The following is an 18,920-nucleotide window of genomic DNA, read 5'->3' on the forward strand; positions in this document are numbered from 1 at the left end:
CTTGATCACAAGAATGTTATGATGTTGGTGCAAAGAGGCCAAAACACAGTCTTTGTTGAAAAATGAGAAATATATTTTTCATTCACAGCATGAAATGACTAAGAATGAGCTAAACGACCGTCAGAAAGAGCTGGATGACTTTACTAACAAAGGAAAGCATGTCCTTGCTGAGCTGAAGAAAATTCATGGTAGTGACATCAGGATAGTGAAAAAAGACATGGACAATATTGTGGACCATTGGCTTGATGTAAGTACCATATGTTAAAACTGATTGGGCTCTGTTACAGAAGCTTTGAACTAGTTAAGGAAAACAGGGCAAATCCGTTCATTACTTTTTGCTGCATGTCTAATAAGGGATGGGATGGATCAGACCAGTGGTTGTCAACCTTTCGGCTTCTGGGGACCCCCATATAATCATTACTTGAACCCCGGCCCCCCACTAAATCATTATTCGTACCCGGGGACTCCACTGGAAGCTGAGGACCACGGCTCAAGCCTTTTATGATTATTTGAACTTCAAAATATTAGACAAAAATACAGAAACACGCATTCATCAAATAAATACACAAATGACATGGGGCCATATGTAGGTAGCCGAATTGCGATCGCAAAAGCAGAAATTCGCAGAATTTCTGCGTTTGCAATCGCAATTTGGGCAGTGTGCTATGTACGACACAAAAACCCACACGCAAAATAAGGAATCGCAAAATTGATTCCTTATTTTGCAAATGCATTTAAGGAATCCCAAATTGCGATTCCTTAAATGCAATGTAGGAACCACCCAAGTTGTGTGATTTTGACATAAGGATTCGCAAATTACCACCAACCTCAGGTTGGTGGTAATTTGTGATTTCTTTGAAAAATGCACTTTTTTGCATTTTTCAAAGTGCCATGTAGCGCACATACATGCCCTTAGTGCCTGTATGTGTGCCACATATTCACACATGTTTATTTCAGGGGTGCAAAAGAGTGTCCTATTGACTCCCTTGCAACCTTGAAATTGCATTCTCATTTGCGAATCTCTAATTGAGAATCGCAAATTGAGAATGTCTTCCCATTCATTCCTATGGGCCTTCTAGCCCATAGGAATGAATGGGAAGGTATTCCTTATTTGCGAATCTCAATTTGTGATTCGCAAATAAGGAATAGGTGGAATTCGCAAAATATTTTGCTAATCCTACCTACATCGCGTTTTGGGATAGTCTAATTGCTATTACCTAGAAATCGCAATTTGAGAATCGCAAAACACATATTACCTACATATGGCCCTAAATATTTAATTTAATTCACTAGTCAATATGAAAAAAAGATAACTTCAAAAGTAAGGTAGGTGCTTTTCTAAATTCAGTTAAAGCAGTGATTGTCCATACTATATTTTGTTTGATGCACTTGCACTGCTCCCACGAATCACTTTGAGGATACTAAGCAAGAATCTAGCCTACAATTTAAAATTCCTTCACATTTACAAAATGTTTAAAAGTTTTCAATTTTACATTTTCATTCTTTTTTACTATACATTTTATTAATCTGTTAATATTATTTAATGTTTTACGCAGTCGCGGACCCTGAGGGTTCCCCGGACAGCAGGTTAAAAACTACTGGGTCAGACTATATTTGTATCAGAAGAAAACATGGGCCAAACAGGCTCCACACATTTTTTGCAATGTTTACATGTTAGCAAATAGAATACATTGTATCCACTTTCAAAACATAAAAAATATGACGAAGCTAGCAGCAAAATCAGGTGGTTCAATTGTATTGACAAAAGCAGCAACACAGTCCAAAAACAGTTGGCTCTATTGTTGAAAATGCTGTTTTCCTAACTCGGAGTTCTTAGTTAAAATGTTAGTACAAGAATAAAATGGTGGATTTTCATGTTTATCAACAATGTATAATCAACCAATCATATTGTTACACCTAAAAGTCTAGATTCACTCGCCTAGAGAGGTAATTCCTCTCCCCTCACTCGATCAACTGCCTATCAAATAATGAAAAGTACTTTCTGGGGCTGTAGAAAAGCCTATGAATTTCACTATAGACTCTAAATATCATGTTACTGATCCCCAACCTGAGGCAAATACCCTGTAAGGACATGCCCAGGTACTAACAAACAATGGCAGGTCGCACAGGTAATGCTGTGGGCAGAGGCTGGGTGGGGCCAGGTGGGGGGTAGTGGAGTTCAACATAGGATGGGTAGTTAGAATGGAAATAAATAAAACCACTTACCTTGCGCTTGCCGAATCGTTGACTAAGCGATGCGGCGAGCGCAAGGTATGTGATTTTATTTATTTATTCATTTCCATTCCACTCTCCTGTCCTATGTTGAACTTCATTACCCAAGCACCTGCCCCTGCCCCGCCTCACCGCACCACAGCGTTATCTGTGCGAGCCGCCAATGCTAAGAAAATGTCGCACAACTTACCTGCCAGAACTCCCCAAAAGGTTAATTCTGTGGGACAGGCATCGAATATATCACAAAATACTAAGGGCGGAATGTTCACATTGTACATTATCCGTTGGGACTTAACATTCTTTCTTCCTATTGAGGAGTGAAGTAAAAGGATTTATGTTGGCAGTTGCATGATTTTACCGTTTTGTTGATTAGATTTTTGTTAGGAAGAAACGACAAACCCTCCTTTTAACTACCTTTTCAAATCATTCTTTTGATGAACTTATATATAATTTGTTTTTTACTTTTCACTTTTGCACACTGTAAAAAAAGACACTTTTTTATGAATCCAAAATATCTTGTTTGTTTTAACTTTGGCTTATTGGATGCCTTATATGTCATTCTGTTATGCCAATCAATATGGTGATATGAGAAAAGGGACTATGGTGCAGCAGGTGGAGTTTCTAGCTTTGCATTTATCAGAGCTAGAAAGTATGCAAGTGTTGTGCTGCACAAATGAAATGTAGGTACTGCACCATGAAAATGTGGCACCTAATGTTTTCTTTGGTGTGGTTTTTGAAAGGAAATCTCATTATCACAGAACTTATTTAAGGTAGGCATTAATTATAGTAGTCTGTAAGTATTTCGGGATTAGTACACTGCATTGGTGAAGGGAATGCACATCCCTCAGGTAGTAATGTAATGATTCAATTTCTGGGACCCACTGTCAGCAGAGACATGTAACCACAGGTGAATGAAAAGTTGGAGAGCCCAGCAGACTGATAGAATTGAAAAGAAAGTTCATAGCAAGCTAGAAGATGTAATCTATTTTGTTGCAAAATTGGAAAACTCATTTCATTCCTATTGAAATGAGGTATTGAAAAAGTGAACATCATAAACAAACAGAAAAAGTTTGTATTTTACCGAACATGAAACCTGCTAATTCCGTTAAACACCTACCCATGGCAGTTAAGATAAACATCTTGATTCAGATTATAGGATACAGTAAAAGCAGAGAAGATTGTCACTGCATTTCATAATCTCTTGGCAAACCAATTAAATTCAATAAAAGTATCAAGTCAAATTGTCATAAATACCAAAAGTATGTTTGCGTGCTGTATTTGTGTAAATGTGACTGTATATTGTATGTGCCTAGAATCCTGTAACAGTCTTACTATCAGCATTTGGCTGTATGTATATTTTATGTTATTTGCCTTTGTGTGCATGCTGAAAATGAAAAGCTAAATGTATTGTTTTTGTAAAAGTTTGTGATCTATTAGTCTGAATTGGGTCGATCAAGCTAACAATGTAATACAATTCAATCCTTTCTTTTTAGTTTAAGAGATTTCCCTTAATAGAGGATTGTCATAGTAATGGTTTTTCATACGAGCTTTGATCTTTTCCACTTCCAAAACAGGTGTCAGAGAGAATAGATGACAACATGGAGAGGTTGAGTTCGTGCCTGGCTCTGTGGGACGACGTACTTAATATTGGTGATGAAATTGATGGTTGGTCCAATAGCACCATTTCACAAATGAGCGAAAGCATCAGTCACCTGAACAACAGTCAGAGAATGAAGGCCTCCCTTGAACAGTTCCAGGTCTGTATTTTCTTCTTTTTAAAAAATGCTGAAAAACTTATGAGTACTTTTTAGAATTCTTGTAACTTCCTGAGATCCCCCTGTCCTCTATCCTCTTAATACGTGCGTGATACTCACAATATCTGAGCTTTTTTCTGGAAATCGATTTGACTACAGAGTGAAAATAGGTGACAATGCTCCAGTGCATCAACATATTTGTCCCCTCCATGTCCGTTGATAGGGCTGTCAGCTATGGCAGTACAACAGCCTGGTTACACAGTTCACTGTCACAGCTGAACAATCTCTACAAAGGCTTACTCTTTGAGAAATGTTATAAAAAATGTGCATATTTTCCACGTGCATATTCAATCAATCAAGTGGCTTGTAAAGCGCGACTACTCACCATAAGGATCTCAAGGCACTGGGGGAGTTGCTGGGGTATTCAGTTGTTACTAATACTGCAATCTCTGCCTGTGTTTGATTAAGCAATAAACATGTGAGTAAGGCAGCTATTGCTCACTTGTAAGTTACTTATCACTTTGAATTCGAATGAGAAAAGTGATCCCCTCTGAAATGCAGAGGTGTTTGACCACTGGCATGACACAAGCTGTGCATGTCTGATAAATACATTTCTTTGCTGATGTATGTATGTTAGATTTATAAGGGGAATTAATTTTTAACATTGCTTAGTTTGATTTGATTGAATAACACACAGTTTGGTTTAGTCCATTTGAAACTTAAAGCACTAAGGACTTCATTACTTGTGTGCTCCTAATTCTGTTAGGTCTGATACAGATAAAGGCACTGACCCCATTAGAATCATGAGATATTCAGGACCCTCACTGATCTAGGGCATTTCATTTAGAAATGTCAGCTGATGAAAGGAGCTGCAAGCCAATCCACTGCCTCATCCCATGGCCTGTTGCAAATCTAAACTGGAGCCTCACCCCTAGACCATACACCATTCCTCAAATAATTTCCAAGTTGGTACCTTATTCTAAACCAAACCTTAACCCTATCCCTAAACATTCCATAAACTTCTTCCGTGAGTCTCACACCACTTGATCAAGGCAAAGATGACCATTGTTCTTGGTACCTAAAAAGAGCTGTAGCTCCCTCTGCGCCCCAGGATTGCACTGCTGGCCATGGCTTGTGGTGCTTTAAAGAAGATTGAGCATCTCACACTGCTCCAGGAATCCAAAGATGACTATAGCTTTTGATACTAGAAGCAGACTGTGGGACTCACACTGCTCCTGTGATGCACAGATGGCCATAGTTTGTAGTGCCTAAAGCAAAATGCATGTCTCACACCTTGCCAGGAATGCAAAAATTCTGGTTATGAAGGCTATTGTTTTGGGAGTGGAGAACTGTCAGTATGTAGCTGCATAACCTGAAATGGCAAAGCAGAGTCAGTACATTGGTTGTGTTGCCTCTGTGTTTATTATGTCATTTGTGGATCTTGTACTGACCTTTATATTTTCCACAATGAAATTACAGTGTCTTCAAGCTGAGTATATTCAGAAGGGCATTCACACCTAATAACAAATCAACTTCTTTGTGGATTCTTTGGCTTCTGTCCTTCACTTCTGTATTGATGTGTGCATGTGACACATACATAAAACCTAAAAAAAAGATATATTAAAGCACTCCATTAGCACAGAGGACGTTGTTTCAAAATAAGTTGGTTAAAGATTCACCATGAAAAGATAGTGAGGGGCATACACCTTTGTAAATGAAAACCCAAAAGGAGATTTTCATAGTAGGAAAGTGTCACACTTTCCAGTTGATATGCTTTGGGTAGCTTTCCGAAGGTAGAAAGTGGCAAAATGAGGGATTGGCTAAAAGTTTAGAGAAGTTCTCCTAATGATGTGTAGCTGGCAGACTTGGCAGTGCTTTACAAGACCAAAAATATACATTTGAGCATTCCATCATGTTGAAACAAATGTTTCCAGTCTCATAAATGTTAGATAGTCTTATTTTTAGCAAAGGTCTGAGCAGTTTTCCGAAGCAGGGACATTCATGAACTTTTGGCAAATATTGCTTAGATTGTGATGCATAGTATTTTAAAAGCTTATATTCCTTTGGTGAATTTGGACAATTTGCTGCTTCTGTGTTTAAATGTTGTGTGATTTCTTTAGTCCGAAGTTTCAAGCAAAGGGCAGAAACTGGAAGAGCTTCACTCAAAAGTGTCTGAACTTAAAGAGTTAACCAAGAGCCAGGAGCCTCCTGCAGAGCTTCAGGTGAGTCTGTGCTGTCACATCTGTTTGCATGCATGTGCGTGCGCACACACACGCACACACCAACCTCGCGTTTAATCTGTCTGTTAAGAAAACCTGCTGCTAAATACTCCAACTCACTCACATAGACCCACACACTAAAACACCTCATATCCACCACTATGCTCTAATCCAAAATCGCAAGTTGTTCAATGCTATGTGTACATTGTAATAGGTATAATGATCATAATTTATAAAGTCAAGTTGCATGTGCGTGGCGTGGAAGTATCGGTGAAAGAAGAATGTTGGCATTCTCTACAGTGCAAATGAAGGGAGCCTAGTGTTGCACACATAATACTTGAAGCCATCCTGTATAGAACCCGCCGATAGGGCTATTTTCTGCATTTTTAAATCATCAGTGTGCAGGTTATGTAATGTTCTAACACCTTTTAATGTGCTGTTTTCTCCTCCTTTTATGATTGGTTCAAAAGAATTTTGTTATTATATATGTTTAAAAATGCTGTAGAAATGTACACCTCAAGACAAACATTAATCAGCTATGTGTCCTCTATTTTTTATGCATAAACATATTTTACTAAATGATTTAGTGTTTAAGTAGGGGGCACCTGTTTGCCACAGTCTTCCTTTTGTGTTTTGAGTGTGACAAATACTGTCAGATTGAAAGCTTTGCAGTGTTTGTGTGCCTTATGGTTGTCCAAAGTCCAGTTCTGATTAGTACAAATGGTCTCTTCACTGCACCACTGTAAGGTGAAGTGTAAAGACCAATCACAATTCGATCATATTACAGCTCCATCTGATCAGTACTTGTTGAAAGCACCATAATGCAGATATTGACTTTTCTTTCAACCTCTATTGAACTTATCTGATGGGTTTGACAGTGTACCAGAGAATATAATAAAATTGTTGGTACTATGGGCCAAATGTACGAAAATTCTATTTGCAAAAAATGGTCACAAATTGTGCACTGGCTTTTTGGGAATGGAATATAATTTTACAGACCGACCTTTGTAGGTCGGTTTGCAAAATTCCCTATTAGAATGAGTCGTAATCCATTCTACCTCATTACGTTCATGAGTTACGTCACAATTGCAACTCACCCCCTATTTGGTGGCCATTACAAGGATGGTGGCCGGCTGGGGTCAGCAGACCACCATATCTGTGACTGTATGTTAAATAAAACTTTTTCAAATGCAGCCCATTTTCATTTTTCTTAAAGTAAACAGAGTTGGAGATAATGAAAATATACCTTTTTTTAAAATAAAATTTTGTTTAAGAAGTGGCTGTGATTCTGTGGACTAATGCCCACTCCCAAACAACATTTTTTCACAAAGGGTTCTATGTGTTTCCCTACTATTGAGGAGTCAGTAACCTATTCATGGTTTACAACCGAAATTGCAGTTGCAAACCAGTGATCTATAGCATTACAAATTGCCTTTTAGAAGGCACACCCTAAACAAGTCGCTTCAAAATTGAGGTTTGATATGCTGTTCTAAACCAATATTGCAATTTGGTAAGCAATTACTGAATCACGAATTAGGTTGAGTATATGCTACAAGTCATTTAGTTGTTGCAAATCGTGTGATTTAGTGAAAGACAGCAGTGACTTTTTGCCAGTCTATCTGAGTGGCTCCTCACCTGCTACCCTATTTGCATGTGTGGTTGTGTACCAACTTCATGTTGTACAAATGATCTAAGCTTTTGTTTGATTGATCCTGCACGGATGTCAATTGACCTCTGATGAGACGAAAAACAAGGCCAAGTAATAATTAAATCACATTTTTTGCCATTTTTATTTGTGGTTCTAAGGGTTCTTAACCAATGTTAAGAGCACCAATCATTCTCAGATAGGCCACAAATGATAAGAACATAGGGCAGTCAGTGAACTATCTGCACAATACCCAGATTCTGGCGACCCTTGCAGCCTGTCATAAGACCTTTACACACCATTTATCCTCCTACCTACGTGGAATGCAATACCTGCTGTGACACTCCTATGCTGGCGCAGGAGTGGAGAAGCATCAAGTCAGTAGTGAATTCTGTGGAACTTATGAGCCAGGTAACATGTTCTTGGCGGTCAAAATGAGGACTTCAGGCAAGAGCATGAGAGGTTGTGGGGAATCAGCAAGTCTGGACCAGCACAGAAAGCAGCTGCATCAATATCTTTTATCTACTGTACCACCAGAAAGGGAGACTATTTGGAGCTTTCCATATTCCCTTTTTGTATGGTAAAGTGCAGTCCATCCTGGTGAAAGATCTCCAGTTCCAATACACAATCTCCTTCACAGTTTCCTAAGCAAATCTTACTTTGTGGTCTTCCATGCATATGATCGCTCTTCAAACCTCTTTAATAGTGTGTCTCTTTTCCTTTGAGAGAGATGCTACCAGGAATGTATTTGAAATGTTCATTAATGTCTGTAGTTATAATTAGCAATCAATACCTACAATTTTCTTTAACCAATGTACTTGTCATGGCCTAGATTAACTCATTAACATTTGATTGACTTTTCAGTAAGTTTGAGCACTATTTGTATTGTTTTTATAATTTTTACACAGTTTATGGAAGCAGAACTAAGACAGAAACTGGAGCATGCCAAGGAAATGTCAGAAATGGCGAAAGGGACCCTGAAAGACTTCAGCACTCAGAAGACCCAACTACAAAGTTTTATTGAACAGATGTCAGACTGGTTGACAAAGGTTGAGGAGTCCGTTTTGAAGTTTGATTGCAGCAAGGATCCAGAGGACCTCAAGAAAGTCAAGGTGAGATAGAATGTGTTGTAAGAGGTCCCCACAAAAGACCAGCAGAGTTTGTATTGTGAAATGGATATGCGATCATCGAATTGGAAAGGACACTGATGCTGACGATTCGAGCATCTATTCATGTCAAGGACTTTATTTTTAAGTGTATGTGAGAAATGCAGCTGCATGTATAAAATAGGCTAGACACATCTTCCTATCACAGTATATCTTTGTGGACTTTAGGCAGATACTGACCCACATTCAGAGATTGTCGAAGTCCAGTTACTTTTGATAGCACACATAGAAAATGATACCCTGGGGTATGTTACTTATTAAATGAGATTCATAGCACCCTGTAAGAGTTTCTGGGGAATAACCTGCAGATTTTGGTTCTTGCTGGACCAAAATTCACATTTTATGGTAAATACTGTACCTTTCTTTTCCACTTAAATTCCTGCTGGTTTGACCTGCTATATATACGAAAGACGAGATATTTAATACACCCTGTAATTACCAGATGAGGTCAAAACCACCCAACCTCTAATTCTGAACCCTGCGCAAACGGTTTATGCATTGAATCAAAAAACATCCACCCACTCATAATCAGTACCACTGAACATTAGAAGGATCATTTTCAAGTAATACCATGTGTCGATGTACTATAACAAACATCATCCATATAGCATGTGTGCCGGCTGCTATATAATACATACTCCACTGGGAGACGTGGTTACCTCAAAGCGTTCTGCACTTGAACATGTTCTGGGGCAAGTCTTGAACCTCAGATTTACACTTTGCCTGGGGAACATGCTATTCAAATGAAACAGTTCCACCTTGTTAATGCACCAGTAGATAAACAACAATGGTGCATCTGGTATTTTAGAGGTCTTTAATGCCGAGCTTTGCTAAACACAGAAAAAGCAGGGAAAGCCGAGGTTTTCCTAACAATCTGCATAAAGCTAAGTGTATGTAACAAAGCTATAAATCTTTAGTTGAGCGTAGAAGTGGTAAGGTAACTTATTTTTGGTTATGAGCAGCTTATAAACTTTTCCCACTAGTTTAAGAAATCTTTGATCTGTTCAGATCTCATTTTAAACATTTGAGGTGCTACTTATCATTTTTCAGTATTTGCTGGATAATTTAGTGACCAGAATGAAAGTCAATAGAGTACGTTCTCGGACATTCCTTTCCATTAAAAATAAATAACTACAGAAGCCCATAGCTTTTTCTAGGAGCTGCCAGCAGTACTGCTGAAAGCTACGGTCATTGACCATTTACTAGGGACCTACAGGGATGTGAAAGGTCTTACCAATTGTGGAATGATTGCAGAGTTACCTTGTTTTTGGGAAAAAACACTGTCACTGGAGACCCGGTTAGCAGGAACCCAGTGCAGTTCAGTCAAAGTTGCATCAGATACTAGACAAAAAGTGGGGGTGACTATGTCAAAAAAGGGGCACTTTCTTTCAATCTGTGGTTGATGTGCTTGGTAAAGAGTTGGCGCTTTGATTTCTCCAGTGAAGCTCTCCCGAATAAGAATAGGTTTTATGGGTCAACAGAAAGAGAATGGCAATTTATTTCCTATTTTATACAGAAGAAATATACAAGCAAGCATCAGGAGTCTGGGCATCTATGTCCTTGTTGTTGGCAAAGCCTTTTCTAAATTACATGGCGTAATTGGTGCAGAGAAGTTGTGAACCTTAAATAATCTGAGATGCAGAAGTCTTTTGGTTCTCTGAAACCTTGATAACATTTGGGCGAGGTCATATGAATTTTGGAAATGCAAAACAGATCATGATGGGGAACATTTTGTGGATTTCTTCGATACTGAATCTAGGTGTGCAGTGTATGATTTTACCAGAAGCACTCTCTAAAAATTATCCTCACCTGTAATGGATCCCTGGCTCAACTGTTAAATTTTAGGCTAGTCATTGTGTGATCCTTTATAAATGACATCCTGCCAAGTTATGGTACTAGCATATTGATGTCAGAATACTGTTTGACACAAGTAACATGTTTTAAATATAGATTACATAAGTATCTTCCCATTGGAGTTAGTGATATACAATCTTCTCCCAATAAGACATATATTTGTCAACTATGTTAGGACACAGTATCTATGTCAGATGATATTTCTGACAGTTATATTCTGGCATACAACGTTTTCAAGGTCTTTCTCATACATGGCATTGATGTCCATATTCGATCAGAGGTTGGAGATCAAACATTTATCAAAGGAGCATGTGGTGTCAGTTGAAAGGTCTGGACAGAAGGAGGGGAGTCTGAGCTGGGAAACAGAGGTACAAGGAGCTATTTTGTAGCTGTCCTCATGAAGAGACATTACACTATTTCAAAAGATTGGGAGGATTGTACTAAATACAAAAGCATGCTTCAAGAAAATGCAAATTTTCTGCTCCTCTTGCTATATTGCTAAATCATTGTTGTAACCCTCATTTTACTTCATTTTATTTTCTTCCTCAGGATATTCAGAAAGAGCTCCAGGGCCAGCAGGGAAGCATTGATTCGACACGAGAGAATCTCAACACCCTCTGTCGCAAGTATCACTCCGTGGAGCTAGAAACTCTTGGTGTGAATGTCACAGCTCTGATAAAGAAATATGAATCTGTGAACCAACTGTGTAACAAAACACAAGTTACCTTGCAGGACTCCCTGGAAAAACATTTCAATGGTGAGATCGTAGTAGTGGAACATTTAATTGAATTTACATTATATTTAAATGTGTAAAGTCTGCAAATTAGCTTGCATCCATGTTTTACCCTCCAGGTGAAATAGCTACTTCCAGAGCCATTACAGTTTAGTTAAGAAACCTGACGTTCTTTAACTCAGTGTTAACTATTCTTTTTTTTAAAAAAAAATTTATTGAGCAGAAAGAGGTTAAAATACATTTCATGAATAAAGAATTTGAATAGAGTCACGCAAGAATAAAACATGATTAAGGAGCAGATTAAAAAAGGGGGAGAAATTTAAAATACATAAAACTCGAAAGCAGGCATTGTTGTACTCCTTATTTCACAACATATTGATTAATTTTCAAGTACAAGTACAAACAATGTGTAGCGACCGCAAACTTTGATCATAAAGTGCAAGTGCAGTACAGTACAATCCAACCTAATACAGTCAATGTGCAACATCCGCAAACTTGAGTGTAAAGTGCAAGTGCAAAAATAGTGCAATCCGACCTGGAATAAAGTGCTTGAGCAAAGAAGTTTGCTTATTTAATTTAGTCTAGCAACATTTCATGACTGCTTTTAAAATCATTTTGGTTTAGTTTTAGTATTCAATCTAATTTTTAATTTAACCCCCCTTTTATTGCCTCCAGATTCTCGAAATACTTCCATTTTCTTTCAAAACTTCTGACTGCTCCCACTCTACAGGCATAAGCTTTTTCGAAGTTCCGGGACCTCCTCATTTTGTTAAACCATTTTAGATGGGATGGGGGTTCCATAGATTTCCAATTTTGGAGTATTAGGGAACGAGCAACTGTACAAGAAATAAACAAAAAAAAATCCTCGTTCTCATTGAGGGAACCTCTATTTTTGGATATACCAAAAAGGGCCAGTTCAGCTGAGGGGGTTAGTGTTTTCCCTATTGCCTCCTCGATGTCTATGAGTATGGCCTCCCAAAAAGATTTCAATTGAGGACAAGAGAAAAAGGTATGGAGCCAACCCCCCTGACCGGCGCTAAGCATCTAAAACATTTATTCTCAGCCTCTGGAAACCTTTTCTCGAGTGCTTCCGGAGTCCAGTACGCTAGCCAATGGGACAAGAAGGCCATCCCTTTAAAGTTAGCGGCACGTAGCGATTTATAGCCTAACAAACTTATAGTTTCCCAGTCCTTGTGTGTTAAATTGCATTGGGTTTGGCTAAGTATTTTCTCAAGATGGCTATCCACCGTGTCTAAATGACCACCACAATGGAGCCTTTTGTACCAATTTCCTATGCCGTTGATTTTGGCCTCATAAAGGAGTGTAACCGGCTCACGCATTGTGGGGAGATGTCCACCAATAGTTTTTCTTAAAAAGTGAACAATTTGTAGATATTCAAAGAAAGTTGGTTGCATGGGAGTGGTTATTCTAGCCTGTACTTCTTGCCATAAAATAATTCTATTTTGGACAAAGAAGTGTCTTAACTCCCGAAATCCCAAGTTCTCCCAATTTAATATTCGACTACTACTAATTTGGAGGCCCAAACAGGAACACTCACGTAAGCTTAAAAACGGGGAAGCTGAGGAGCTCAGATTTTTCTTGAAAAAGGACTGTAATCTAGATAGATGCTCTTTTATGGTCTTATATCTCGTCCTTTTGGGGAGTTTTGCGGTCTTTCAAAATACCTGGGTTTGAGAATCGGACTCTTGTAGCATTTTTACTAAGAAGAAGCTGTCTCGTTTGTTTTTTAAACCTATCAGACCTGCCACAAAGTCCATAAAAGCTGCCTCATAATATGTTTTTATGTGTGGAAGAGCAAGTCCCCCCTGGTCAACTGGGAGTTGAATCACGGATAGCTTTACTCTGGGGGTTTCCCCCCCCCCCCAAACAAAACTTCTGATCATAGATTCAATGTCTTTTAAAAAAATAGAATTCAACTTAATAGGAATATTACTAAACAAAAATATTATTAAGGGTAGAATCGACATCTTGATCAGAGATATCCTACCAATCAAAGAGAGAGGAATTAAAAGCTATTGGGAGAGAAGATTCAAGATTTTATTCTTCATTCTCACATAGTTAAGGAGATAAAGCTGATGGTAATCACAGGTCACATAAATGCCTAAATATCTAATTGGGTCTCGACTTACGGCCTGGACATGCAAGCAAGATGGAAGATGGCTAAGACTGGTGTTTAAGGCGAGGACCTCTGTTTTTTTTGTATTGATTTTCTAACCTCCTATTTGTTCATATGCTTTGAATTCTTTTAATATGCTTTCAACATTCTCCTTATTTGGCTTTGCGTAAAGGATAATATCATCTGCGAATAGTTTAAGCTTCGCCATCCCAGTGATAGGGGAGAGGATGTCGGGATTGTTTCTAATTTTAATAACCATGGGTTCAATAAAAAAAGTAAAAAGGAGAGGGGATAAAGGACAGCCCTGCCTATTCCCACGGTTGACTTGGATTGAGCCGGCTTTTTCTGAGTTTATTATAATCTGTGCAGAGGCGCCTTGATAGATGTTCTGGAGCATCTTAATCACTTGTTCTGGGAACCCGAATTTAGTAAGAGAATGGAACAGGGTTGCCCAGTTGACTAGGTCAAACGCTTTTTCCGCGTCAACCATGAGGATACAGGCGGGGGTTGAATTCACATTAAAATAGTCTAATGCCTGAATTAAAAATTCAGTGTTAGAAGCCATAACACGACCTGCTATGAATCCTGACTGATCGTTATGTATGACTTCTTGTGCCGCATACATAAAACGATGGGCCCAGATTTTCAAGAGGATTTTATAGTCAGAATTCAAAAGGCTTATTGGCCTATAAGAATTGATATCTTCTGGACTTTTGTCGTTTTTTACAAAGATATTATTATTGCTTCTTTAAAGGACGCGGGTACCATTCCTCCTAGTTTGATGTAATTAAATAAATTCATGAGCGGAGTAACTAGTTCTTTTATAAAGATTTTGTAGAATTCAATTGGGAACCCGTCTTGCCCACAGGCTTTCGCCCCAGGTGTTGCCTTTATAGCATCAAATATTTCCCCTGTATTAAATTCTAACCCTAGTTCTAAAGCCCGATTGGGGGTAATCTTTGGGATATCTAGGTTCATAAAATAATCCTGAATCTGACCCTCCTCTACTTGATATTCAGTGGAGTAAATGCGATTAAAATGCTCCAAAAAAGCCCTTTGAATTGAACTATTGTCTACTATCTCTTGGTTATTTAATGGATTTCTGATTTTAACTATTGCAGCAGATTCTTGTTTTTTCCTCACTGAGTTCGCCAAGAGCTTTCCTGCTAATTGGCTATCCTCATATATCTTTTGTTGGAAGGTTCTAGAACTATTGATTTCTTCCAAAACAAAGAAATTCCTTAATTCTGCCTTTGCTTGCTCCAAGTGATTCGGGCAAAGGAGGAGCTGTAGAGCATATTCTTTATCTACGTCTTTTTGGAGCGTAAATATCTTTTGTCTCCTCTTTTTGACCTGGGCGGAAGTAAAAGATAATATCTGTCCACGTGCTGCCGCCTTGAATCCCTCCCAGACCGAGAATAGTTCTGCTGAATTATTGTTAATAGTAAAGTATTCTGAGATCCATTCTCCGAAACCCGCCACCCAGTCGGGGTTCTGGAGCAGGGTCCGATCCAACTGCCACCTGGACTGGTCCCTGCCCCTACCACCTAGATTAACTTCCAGCTCTATTTTTCCATGATCGGAAAAGGGATTACAACTGATAGATGAAGTTAAAATCTGAATCGATCATGATATCAAAAACGAAATTGATTCTTGGCGCCGTCTGGAAGCGGTGTGAATAGCAAGTGAAGGATGCCCCTTCTGGGTTTATTGTACGCCATGGATCTATAAGCTGGTATTCTAAGATAAGGGCTTCCACAGCTTTTTTAGTATTAGGCTTTAGTTGTTTCTTATTTTTATTAGAGATGTCTTTTTTTAAATCTTATCTGATAGGATATTACATTTGTTCATTTCCATAAAAGAGTTTTCGCATCAATAAACCCTTCATTCAAATTTTGGTACACATCCTGCCTACAATTTCTGCTCTTTTTTACTGCTTTCAACCCAACCCTCCCTCTCCCTCTCCCTCCCCGAGTGGACCCCCTCCCTCCCCTGGGAAGTGGCCCCTTCCATACCTCCCACGCAGACCACATTCCCCCTCCCTTCAGATGGACTGGGTGTCTTCTTGTTACACCCTTAGTGACCCTTTAAGCCCGGTGCCCCCCCCTCGACAGCCAATTTTTTTTTATCCTATTCTCTTTTGTTATCGGGAGAAACAAAAAAAATTGTTTTTATTTTTTTGGTACAGATAGAAATTTTTCCTTCAAGCTCTACCATTACTGCTCAATGGGCTGGATTTAATTACTCAAACATTCGTTTCTGGAGTTATCTCTTTTAGTAGAGATTGAGCTTCTTCAAGATTGGAAAACATATAAAACTTTCCTTTTATGAGAACTTTTAACTTTGACTGCTGGGCGATTGAGGCTTGAGCGCCATTCATTTTAAACAAGTGGAGGATTTTAACAAATTCTTTCCTACGGCGTGCAGCTGCTGCAGTCATGGCTGAAAAAATTCTACATTTACTTGTCTTGGTAACGGAAAATTGTCTTTTTTTAAATGCTTTTGATAAAATCTCTTCCGTTATCCTAAAATCAGCAAAGTTCATTAGGATTGTTCTGGGAAAAGTTGAATTGGTGTACCTCTGAGCCGGGACCCGATGTGCTCTCATGATGGACAGATCACCTTCAAACTCTGGCAGTACTTTTTGATGAATAAAAGAGTTGACCCACTGGAGCATATTTGAACCTTCCAGTCCTTCAGGTACCCCCACTATCCTGAGATTGGATCTTCGAGAATGGTTTTCAAGCTCCTCAAGCTTGTTTTCAAGTTTGCCTTCCAAGAGGCTCTTTTTAGTTGCAGTCTTTTCAGCCTCTATTCTTGCTTGATTGATGTGGTCCTCAAGAGCCGAGATTCTTTCCTCCGCCTCGTTCAATCTTGTGGGGAGTCCTTGCATTGATTCTTCAAATTTTTCCAATCTGGAATGTAGAGCGGCTATCTCTACTTGCTGATTTGACTTTATCTCCCGAATTTCATCCAAAATTAGGTTTAACATCTCCTGGATGTCCATTTGATAACTCACTTCCTTCTCGGGGCTGCTGCTGCTTTCCCCCTTTTGAAATAACTGGGACGCCGTGGTTGAGATTGCTGATGTTAAACCTTTTGGGTTCTCTACTTGATTCACTCCGACATATGAGCAAGAGGGAGATTGAAGAGCTGCAGCGGATGGTGAATTCTGCTCAGAAAGAGTCTCTAGATTAGGATCTTCACTAATCAGGATTGGACTTTCTTCCGTTTCATTTGCTATACTGCTTGATTGAAGCTTTTCTGCCATCACAGGGCCGCTTGACCTTGGCGATGAGGGAGCTACACATGTCATTAGTGGGACAATCTTGGGCAGTTGTGTGAGAGAGTCATTCCCAACCACTGTTACTGAAGTTGAGGCTAAAATTTCAGTTCCCGTTTCTGGATTTTTTTCAAGCGGGACAGCTGATGTTTGGGGGGTACGCCCGGTTGTTTCTCAAATAAGGGAAAGTCTCTTTTTCTCCTTCACTAAGGTCACATTTTTCTCGCCAGGGGAAGACTCGACCCTTGCTCCATTTTTAATTGATGCTCCATGTTTATTTGATACTGGAGTATTTTCCACCACTTCCTCCATGAGGCTTTCTCCCCCATCTCTTTCTCCTACTTCTCCTAATTCTCCTATCCTTCCATTAGGAGGAGAAGCTAAAGTAATATGAAGTTCATCTTCAGAGCTATAAACCGCAGAGTCCTTCCCCAAAACGGGCGAGGCTGAGCTTCCCTCTCCTTTCTTAGCCTTCTCCCTTTCTTTAGCAGCTAGCCGTGCTGCTTTTCTGGCAAGGGCTAAACGTGTTTTACTTTTGAGACGAGCAGTTAACCCCATTTTCGCGGTTTTACTTGCTTCCTCACTGTCTTCGTTGTCTTTTAGTTGCCTCCCCATGCCACCCCGCGGGGTTAAAAAAATATTTTTTAAATCAAGGCGGATACTGCAAGTAGCGATAGAAAACAGCAAACAGTTTTTAGTTCAGACTTAATGTGCAGCCCTGTTGTCTCTCTCTTTTTTTTTACGCTACCCCTCGTCTCACCTTTAACTTGCAGAAGGTGTGGAAAACGTGATGCAGGTCGGAATGGACGAAAATGAAGAACAGCTGCCTCGCTACTTGTCCCCCCAGTGGGAGAAAGCCTTCCTTCCTTTTTTCCTTTAAGCGGCTGTGCAGGAGTAAATCTTTTATCCTGCGTGGGTGTAATCACAAATCCAGCAAGTCTCCTCAAAGTCTTCACACGGAACAACCAGGGGCGGTGGGAGGTGAAGCGAGGGGAGTGAGGGGAGCGCTTCTCCTTGCCAATAATTCCTTACGGACACCACGGATTTTCAGGGAGCTCCAGCTCAAGAGGACAATGAGCCGCAGTTTTCTCGCAGCTCCGAACTTCAGAAATGCCGAAAACGCCAAAACGCCATTACCGCGGCAACTCGCTGCCGCGATTCACTGCCGTGCTGCCGGGGTGGGCGGGGCCAAGGGTCGTGACGGCTATCCGGAGGCGTGGAACTCCTGAGCCATCCTCCGGGCCACTACGCACTCAGTGTTAACTATTCTTAATGAATTATGTTAAGGAGAGAGGTTTTACACCGTAAGGAGTGAAAAGTAAACAGTATGTTGTAAGCCCTGATGTGCCTCTATTGAATGAAGCTACATTCAATTTGTACTTAGGTATTTACTTTGCTAAAGTTAAATAAACATGAAAAACAAGGTAAATAATCTCGTAAGAAAAAGTTAATATAAATATGCCTAGAAAATATTTTTGCCTGCTTGTCCAGTGATAGGACGGCTTTTACCCAGACCTTCAGAGTTTGACTTCCACTAGAAAACGTAAATGAACATGTAGGTAGGTCTATAGGGGTAAGCAAGCAGTGTGCCATTAGGAAGATTGCTTGATATGCATACCAGCCTTAGTTGGTCATAACTATTACTGGTTCAGGCATCTTGAGAGGGATTTGATTTAACAAAAAAGCGAGTATGTAAGCTCTAAATTCTTGTACACCCATATTCATTTTTACCTACCCACTGTTTCCGGTGTTAATGTCTAAGTACAGCCAAACTTGCTTCCCATATATTGCTCTAGTTTAAACCCCAATCCGAGCATGTTTGGGGACAAGTACTTTATAGTTGAATATTTGGTGAAGTACAAAGTTTTTCTAGAAAGTTATTTATGCAAGGTCAAGA

At 39.4% G+C, this 18,920-nt stretch overlaps 1 protein-coding gene across 1 annotated transcript in view; it reads left to right on the forward strand.

Annotated features, from left to right (window-relative positions):
• SYNE1 (spectrin repeat containing nuclear envelope protein 1) overlaps positions 1 to 18,920 on the forward strand; it is a 2,319,318-nt gene that overhangs the window by 812,610 nt on the left and 1,487,788 nt on the right. Inside the window, exons 44-48 of the mRNA XM_086926873.1 lie at positions 89 to 247; positions 3,807 to 3,989; positions 6,107 to 6,208; positions 8,759 to 8,962; positions 11,420 to 11,627. Coding sequence (XP_086782999.1) covers positions 89 to 247; positions 3,807 to 3,989; positions 6,107 to 6,208; positions 8,759 to 8,962; positions 11,420 to 11,627 — 856 coding nt within the window. The remainder of the gene's footprint in view (positions 1 to 88; positions 248 to 3,806; positions 3,990 to 6,106; positions 6,209 to 8,758; positions 8,963 to 11,419; positions 11,628 to 18,920) is intronic.

This window comes from Lissotriton vulgaris, chromosome 6, assembly GCF_964263255.1.
Source record: "Lissotriton vulgaris chromosome 6, aLisVul1.2, whole genome shotgun sequence".
Taxonomy (NCBI): Eukaryota; Metazoa; Chordata; class Amphibia; order Caudata; family Salamandridae; genus Lissotriton; species Lissotriton vulgaris.